The 8193-nt window shown below is 34.6% G+C and overlaps 2 protein-coding genes across 3 annotated transcripts; both read right to left on the reverse strand.

Moving 5' to 3' along the window:
* Window positions 1-199: 199 nt before the first annotated feature.
* Window positions 200-4172, reverse strand: LOC120212153 (phosphoinositide phospholipase C 4-like). 2 transcript variants are annotated; one of them, XM_039210573.1, is made up of 9 exons: window positions 3713-4172; window positions 3134-3252; window positions 2307-2442; window positions 1981-2208; window positions 1571-1806; window positions 1324-1441; window positions 756-908; window positions 591-677; window positions 200-502 (listed from the first exon to the last, which is right to left on the reverse strand). In XM_039210573.1, exons 1-9 carry the CDS (start codon window positions 4025-4027, stop codon window positions 200-202), a joined length of 1695 nt encoding a protein of 564 aa, XP_039066504.1. In that variant the 5' UTR covers window positions 4028-4172. The 2 variants fall into 2 exon arrangements, with proteins under 2 accessions (XP_039066504.1, XP_039066498.1); XM_039210567.1 differs by having other exon boundaries at window positions 3134-3330.
* A 1997-nt stretch (window positions 4173-6169) lies between these two features.
* LOC120210743 (E3 ubiquitin-protein ligase APD2-like) lies at window positions 6170-7955 on the reverse strand. The gene is made up of 7 exons (XM_039209440.1): window positions 7863-7955; window positions 7669-7762; window positions 7453-7527; window positions 7287-7369; window positions 7027-7173; window positions 6333-6860; window positions 6170-6255 (listed from the first exon to the last, which is right to left on the reverse strand). The coding sequence occupies exons 1-6, from the start codon at window positions 7953-7955 to the stop codon at window positions 6837-6839; spliced, it is 516 nt and encodes a 171-aa protein (XP_039065371.1). The 3' UTR covers window positions 6170-6255; window positions 6333-6836.
* Between the last annotated feature and the right edge of the window lie 238 nt (window positions 7956-8193).

The raw sequence follows: 8193 nt of genomic DNA on the forward strand, positions 1-8193 counted from the left end.
ACGTTTTCTGTGAAATAAACGGGTAAAATGAAGAATCGAAACAAAATAGCTTAACATAGCTAGAAATAGATTGAATAGTTTATTTTATTATTATTTTATTTGGCAGGCAGGAGTATATGAACATAAAATAGCTTCAAACCCATGGATCAAAACATGTAGCCCGTCAACCAAACTAAACAAATAATAAATTAACATGTCTTCATAATCTCATATAAAAATCGAATCGCATTAGAAGTCTAGAATGGTTTAACTTCTCTCCTTTGCGATCAAAGAGGGGAACTGTTCGAATCCCCTGCTTCAATTCAGAGACTGGTAAACAAGTTTGACCGGCGAAATCATCCTTCTCCGACATGTCATATTCATGGACCTCAACTCGGAGCAAAGCCAATTCGGGAACAGTCAATGGGAATATAAACTCTTCATCCCAAACGGGTTTCCAGTTGTCTTCTTTTGTCTTTGTTTTCTTCGTTCTCTCATCAGCTGCCACTCCTGCTATGCCAACCTGAATTAAAAATCCATCATTAATTTCAGGAAGCAGGGTACTGGTGCAAATATATAAACCGTTAGCGTTTCCGGCTACTGGGTTTTACCCTTGTATAGAAATCAGGTGGCGAATAGGTGTCGAAGTGTGTTTTCTTAAAATCCAAGTTCCATCCATCTCCCATGTAGACTCTCACCTGTCAGGTAGACGATTGATGATTCAATAAGAGGGTGATGAGAAGGATAAAAATCTGTTAATATTGAAGAATGTTTACCCTTAATCTTTTCTTGACAGGTAACTTAGCTCGTGGATCAAAAACCCGGCCGTTTGCATCGACATTCATCAAAAAATCGGGTTTTTTCACATAACCACAGCCTCCATTAGCTCTAAACATCCCATGCATCTGCCAAAGAGATCTACCATATCCCTGCAATTAGACCACAACCTCGTTAGTTGGATTTATAAAAAAAAAATTGGGTCATAACAACAAACTTTGAAACAGCATTGAAGAAAGGCTCTTAGTATTAGTAGTGACCTAGTTCAATTTGTTCGAGTTTGTGAATTCATTGTTGAAGTACAGCTTCAGGAATTTCAACTGTTCTTTCCTCTACTTTTCGTTTAGTCTCAACAAAAGACACGCATAACTATAATTTATACGAAACACATGAACTGATTAGGCACTTTTACTTACTTTCTGCATAAAGATCATGGACTAGAACACAAATCTATAAACTATGTTTTGAAGTTTATCCAGTAACTTGAGGCAAGAGTGCATTAATGTCAGAGTACAGCATTTTAATATACAAATAATAGGGCAACTGAGATAAGAAGAGAAACAAAACCTGCATGTTAAAGGCGATCATTTGAGCACCATGCGTCCAACCAATCTGTGGCTTATAGTTTGAGGAGTTAAACCGAGTACCCTTGGGATATATTCTCAGGAAATTTTTCTGGGTAAATCTAAATACATATTGATATTGATGAATTAATAAAAAAAGTTAATAATAAAGAAAAAATCAATTACATTTTTACATTTTCACCACATCAAACAAGGGAAGTCTCTGGTTTGAAACTAATGCAAATAATTACCTCACAACATCTGTCCCGTAAGACATTGTAGCTTTTTCAAGTCCTTGTTCACTCAAACTAAGGCGCCTAACTTTATCAGGTTCAACTTTTAGTGCCTTTTTCAACCCACCCTTGGGTTTCCCAGCATGAATGGCAATAAGACTCTTGTAACCAAGGGCTCTTGAAGAGTTCATCTCGGGTTCAGATGCATCTGTATCTTCATCGTCCTGATTGTTCTCACTTGCTTCACTATCAGTCTGCAACCATACAGGAAACTACAGTGTGAGAACAATAAAAAGCTGCATAAGTATTAAAAGATGATGATGGAGCTGTCTAGGTGCACCTGTAGAAGATTCCTCGTAATCAAAATAAAAGATAATTACTGGGTTTAAATGAAACCAATGTATTATTCAATTCATTTCAGAGCATACCTTGTCATCCTCTTGGTCGGCAGTAAGTTCTGATGGTTCCTTTCCCCAAACATCATCATCTGAATCCTTCTCCTTTTGTTTGTCCTTGTTAGTCTGAGCTTCAAGGTACTCTTTGGGAGGTTTGGTTGAAATAATGATCCGATACTTCAGATCCTCTGGTGAAGGGAATTCTTTTAAACATTCAGATTCAGGGCAAAACAGCATTTTTCCAAACGTTTGAGTAACCATCTACAATGAAATTAATTTTTCCCATCAACCAAAGGTGATTCTATTTCCAAACATAACTGGAAGGTGAAAAATAAAGAATTTTATTAGCTATTAACTACCTGAGCAACTTTAGCCTGAAGCTTTGGAGTCAGGTGGTCTTCAAGAGTAATTATAACGGGATATTCGGATGCACTAAAAGCATGTTCTTTAATGGATTGTAAGCATCTAATGAGTTCCACCGGAGTTGTCAAAGTCCTATAATCATAAACGTACAATTCAATGACTTTTCAAGAAGTAGAAGCAAAACAAACCGAACTGAAAAATGAACGTACTCCACATGGAAGTGTAAAATCAAATGTGAAGGGTTGCAGATAAAGAAGGAATATATATTTAATCCCGGGTCATTGTTTCCAAAGAACATTGATTTTCTTTTGCTCTCTATTCAAAATTTCAGTTTTATTTTAGCGTTGTTAAAGTCTCCGAAGCAAGTATCTAAACAGAGATTGATCACTGCTACTAAAAAGACATCAGATCAGCTACCATAAATTACCATGGTTAAAAGCTATAGCCTTCTAAAATTAAGCTGGCTAAATGCTAACTGTAGCCTGTAGGGATAAGACATGTGTTTTCACCATTTAGCTTCTATTCTGGAGCTGGTAACAAATAATTCATAAAAAGAGATAATATGTCCCAAGTAAACATAAATACCAGTTTACCTAAGGTTTAACATTCAATTATTTATCAAACCGAGCCTGCAAATCAATGCTAGAAAAGTATGCATTTTCGCCTCATAAATCAATGACTTCTAAGATTGTCCCATTACCATCTTACACTAGCTAGAGGAAAGCTAATCTGGTTGTATCTAACCATTCCCACATTGAAAAATATTATATCAAATACCGTTCTCCATCACAATCCAAAAACGAAGAAATGAAAAGTAATATACCTTCCATGTAGAACATGCACATCATCTCTTGTGGAATTTGGCCATAGATCAAGCTCCACCACTCTTACACCTCTCTTCAGTGCCTTTATGATAGGGACATCGCTACAGTCACTGCTGAGCTGATTTCCAGTCAAGTATGAATTGTGTCCAGTGAATATGAAATAATGAGACAAGGGAGCTGTCATGTCCTGGTGGACCTGAATTCAAAGTTTATAGTAATTGTCAGAAAAATGGTCTCATAATCCACAGCCATACATACACAGAAAAGTTGCAAGCAATAATCAAGCAGGACAAAAGATGACGAACATTCCTCGATGTTTTGTCTAAAATTGTAAAATGTTCCCACTTGATCAAAATTTCAAAAAAAAAAAAACCTTCACTTTGCGCTAAGAGAACACCTTTTTCAAACAAGAAACATCAAAAACTAAATTTGGTATGCCTCCATCAGCTTCAAATAATCAAATCTTTAACAAGCTAATAAGATCACATTAATGTAATGATTAAGAGTTCGAATAACCAAAACAAAAAACGGAGCATTGTAGAAACAGTGAAAAAAATGATCGAAAAAAAACAGGTCACCTTTGTATCGATTGGCGGATTTAGATCTGCAGAAAACAAGTACTGATAGAAATCATCGAGAGTCAAGGCGTGTCTTCTAAATTTCGCCATATGATGTCGTTTCTGCAGAACCTGCAGCGCAATCTCCTCCGCATCGGCAACCGTAGCACGGCTTTGCCCCTGCACTTCCACCAAGAACTTACGCAACTGCTCCGCCGTCATTTGATTCCCGCCTTCAGCGTACTTGTCGAATGCAGCTTTAACATCCGGCGGTGGTGCCGCCTCAATGAGTTTGAACTTCCTAGTAAAGCACCCGCACATACTGTAAGTCCCCATGGATCAACTCTGCGTTTTCTTTCCCCTTGATAGAAAATGAAACAAATTAATGTTGATTGAAATGGTTTTAACTTGACGAATTTTTGTGTGTCTGTGGTATTTATAAGGATTTAGGATTTGTATTATTAGAATGCTGAGGTGGGTTTAGTTTCATATTGGAAATGCAAGGATTGTTTCTTCTGTTTGGTTAGTTAAAATATTGAACCGAGTAATAACCATTAACCAAATCAATTAAAAGTTTTAAACCGATTTACCTTTAAGGAGTGCCGGGTGGAAATCGTGTTGATCGAGTCCTTCAAAAATATATCATATTTTGAGTCTTCGATTAAATTAATTACTTTTAATTTTGATTGATGAGATGTTAATTCAATGTTAATATTGAGATATAAAAAATAACATTTTAATTTTTTTTTGGTCTCATTGTGCATTTTTTCAATTTATACAGGTTTCGATTGATTATGTGAACCATATTTATTATGATTCCTTTAGTTTAGGTTTGAATACATTGGAATTACAAATATATGAAATATAATATTTATTTCTATATAAAAAATATGAGTTTGAATAAATTTTTAAATCAATTAAAATATTTTTTATATTATTAAATTGATATAAAAATTGATACTTAATATATTATTATAAAAGTAATATTAATTGAAATTAGATAAAGTCGTAGCAATATTGAAATGAATTATGTGTTCATATTAAATTAAAGGCTTAAACTATGTCTCGAAAGATTTTTTAGTGCCTAAAGAAATTTTTTATTAAAAATATGTGCCTAACGTTTTCATCGGAACACTTTTAACTGTCTGGACAATAATGACCGTTAAATTTGACCATAAAGTGACATATGTTACATTCTGATAATTTTGATAATTTATTTAAAACAATAAAAAATAAAAATATTTTTATTATTTAAAAAAAACACCAAACAGCCTGTGCCCCTCCCCTTTCTCCCTTCTCCTTTCATAGTCGTTGATCGGCTAGGCGTGATCGTTACCGTCAACTTCATCAGCACTCCCAATCAAATTTCCGTTTCTCTTTCGTAGTAAACTGCAATCATTTGTCGTGGAGAAACGTTCAAAGGTTCGTCGAATTTTAAGCTATCGTCATTTTTTGTCGATTTCAGTCGATCCGACGTCCATAAGCTATACTGTCACCACCATTCGAATCTCCGTGAAATACCAATCAAAACCCAAGTGTTCAGCGACGATGGTGGCTGAAGATGACCGGCAACAGTTGGTAATGGAGGTTGAAATGAGATATTTTAGTTTTTTTTTTAGAGTTTTTTATAATTACAAAAATTTGGGTTTGTTTTATAAATAAATTAAGCTTTTTTTAGTTTAAAAAAAAATAATATTCTTATTATTAAAAAATTTAAAAATATAACGGTAGACACATAAAGTGTAATTGAGAAAACGTTAATCACCTATTTTGAGCAAAAATTTCTGTAGGCACCAAATATTTTTTAAGGTTAAGTCTAAACATTCATTTTTGTATTAAGCCACAAAATCTTTTATTTTATATTATTTATTACTTAATTAATATTATAGTTTTATATCAATTAAGATTTTTTGCAATATAAACCGATGCATTAGATCAAAATTATATTTGATATCATTTTTTATTAGCGCAAGTCACCATATTTAGGGCTTTAAATTTCTAACAAGAAAAAAAAAGTTCGTCCTTAATCCTAGTTTACCTCGAATTGATCAACTTTTCATTTTTTTTTTTATAGATTTCAGCAATTTTATTATTGACTAAATGAATTGCTAAGAACTTGACACCTTTTATACATGCCATTATTAAAGGAATAAGCAGAAAGAGGACAAAGATCCTACTGGACATCCAATAGCAATATGAACGAAAGTTTAAAGCATGGGCACATTCGTGTCTGAATCTACTGCATTACTTTGCTTGGAAGTGCAGAAATATCTGCTGCCTTTATTTTTATATCCTTGGTGTTTGACAAATTAAAGTATGTGATAGTTTACATGAAAGTGTTTTAAATTGAAATCTTAAACTCTCCAACCAACTTTTTGTTTTCTTTTCTTCTTTACTGGGAGTAGAAAATAAATCATGTTGAAAACGTCAACGTTGATAAAGAAGAAAATAAGTAGCCATCTTAAATTGTTAAAGTACAAGTCATGCCTTAAACCGTAAACACCTTCCGAACTTTCTTCATCTTCCTCCGACATATTGGGCAACTGCCTGCTTCTTCTGCAATCCTGCATACATAAATTAATCTAGTTAATTACAACCTGAACTCCCCACTGTTTTATATAAATTAATGAGCTCGCCGAACCTTGTTCCACACATAAAACAGGTAGCACAATGTCCACATGGAAGAAAGAAACAATCTCTGGGTGAATCGGAGCAAACGACACAAGCACCATGAGGTTCATTGTCGCTCCTTTCCCCCTCCTTCAAAGGCTTTCCTTCAAGACTAGTGGCTGCTTGCTTCCATGTTTCCAGATCTCCCTTGTCCTCGTCATTGGATATGGAATCGTAAGACGAACCCCAACTGCCGATGTCATCGTCTTTCTCCGGAAGCAACCGTGCTCGTTCTGCTCCCAGTTCTCCAGCATGAAATCTTGGTTCGTCTCTGTTCTGGTTCATTTTACATAATTGCAAAGCTAATAATATTAGGACGGTCATCGCACCTACAGCATAGCAAAAGTGTTAAATGTAAAAATGGATTAAATACAGGTTAATGCGTAAGTTAATCCAAACTATACATATTTTACGCTAGGGAAATAGAGAAACCTGATCCAACAACATATGTAATCCATCGATGTCCATAAGATACTTACCAGATGCTATTAAGCGTTTCCTGAAAGAACACAAAAAGAAAAGAAAAGAAAAAGCTGGAATACATTGAAGAAAACAGGTTCGAAGTCGAGTGTCTGAAACAGCCAACCTGCAGCTGCCATGGTTTCACCAGGACCAAAGTTTCTTGCTGATTAACACATAAAAACCGACAATTGTGTTCTTTTTACCTCATTCCGAGCAGGTGAAGACAAGACAGCAACAATGTCTTCTAGAAAATAAAGCTCCAAAGCACACATATGATCTCCAAAAGAACATCTGTAATACGCTCGACTTGTGTCATAAACGAGAGCCTTCACTGAGAACTTCAACTGTATCTGAATCATAAACATTTAATGCAAGATATGAAAATTTCAAGTGCATGGTTCTGAGGGAACTTATCTAATTATAGATTAATTGATGTAAGAATGAGATGGAATTGAGCACTTACCTGAACTTCCTTAGAATTAAAATTTCCTACAGCAACATAATAATTAGAAGCCTTGGGAACTTCCTGTTGGATCTCATCATTTCCTGCAAATTAAGTTCTATTTCAACTGTATCTAATGCATTTCAGAGAAATATTCATGAACTTTCTTTCATATTAAAAACCTTACCATATATTATATTCCATGACAAACTTGTATTGGGATATGATGGATCTTCTACCCACTCACCGAGGCTTTCAATACCTTCAATATGTTTTAAAGAAATTACACCAATTAAAACATTTCAAAATTTGTGTACTAAACGTGTCATGTTAATCATGTTTAAGCCATCGTGTTTGTTTAAGTACTTGTATCACCACCAATGAGTGAAGCAGAAAGTTCAACCTTGGGCAACCGCAAGTGATAAAGGCAAGGAACCGGCGGATCTTATGGTGTATGAAATATTCACTCGAGACCCTTTGTATAAGAACAGCCACTCCTGGAAAGAATATTATAAAATAAATAGAACTCTAAACCATTAATGTAAAATCATGACTTACAGTTGAAAGTATGAAAGGAGGGAAAAAAGAATTTAATACCTTGTGGAATTTTGCAGGTATAATGATGTCATGTGTTTCAGACCAGGAGATTACAACATCTAAAGGAGGTGGTCTGTGAAATCCATACACCATTAACCCAGGTTTTGCTCATCCAAATCTTCAAACTGTAAGTAAATTAATCAAGATTACTTCAGAGTAATGGCACTAGTAGAAGCAAGTTATGAGTTTTGGATACGGATAGGTATCTAAATACCGATAAACTTAAAATTTAACCTTTGTTTTGGTATATTTAGAAGATTATATATACCCATGTCCAAATACATATCGGGTGTTAGATGAATGACTGTGCAGCTGGTCATGTTGCATGGAA

The sequence above is a fragment of the Hibiscus syriacus genome, unplaced genomic scaffold (assembly GCF_006381635.1).
Source record: "Hibiscus syriacus cultivar Baekdansim isolate YM2019G1 unplaced genomic scaffold, ASM638163v2 tig00000715_pilon, whole genome shotgun sequence".
Lineage (NCBI taxonomy): Eukaryota > Viridiplantae > Streptophyta > Magnoliopsida > Malvales > Malvaceae > Hibiscus > Hibiscus syriacus.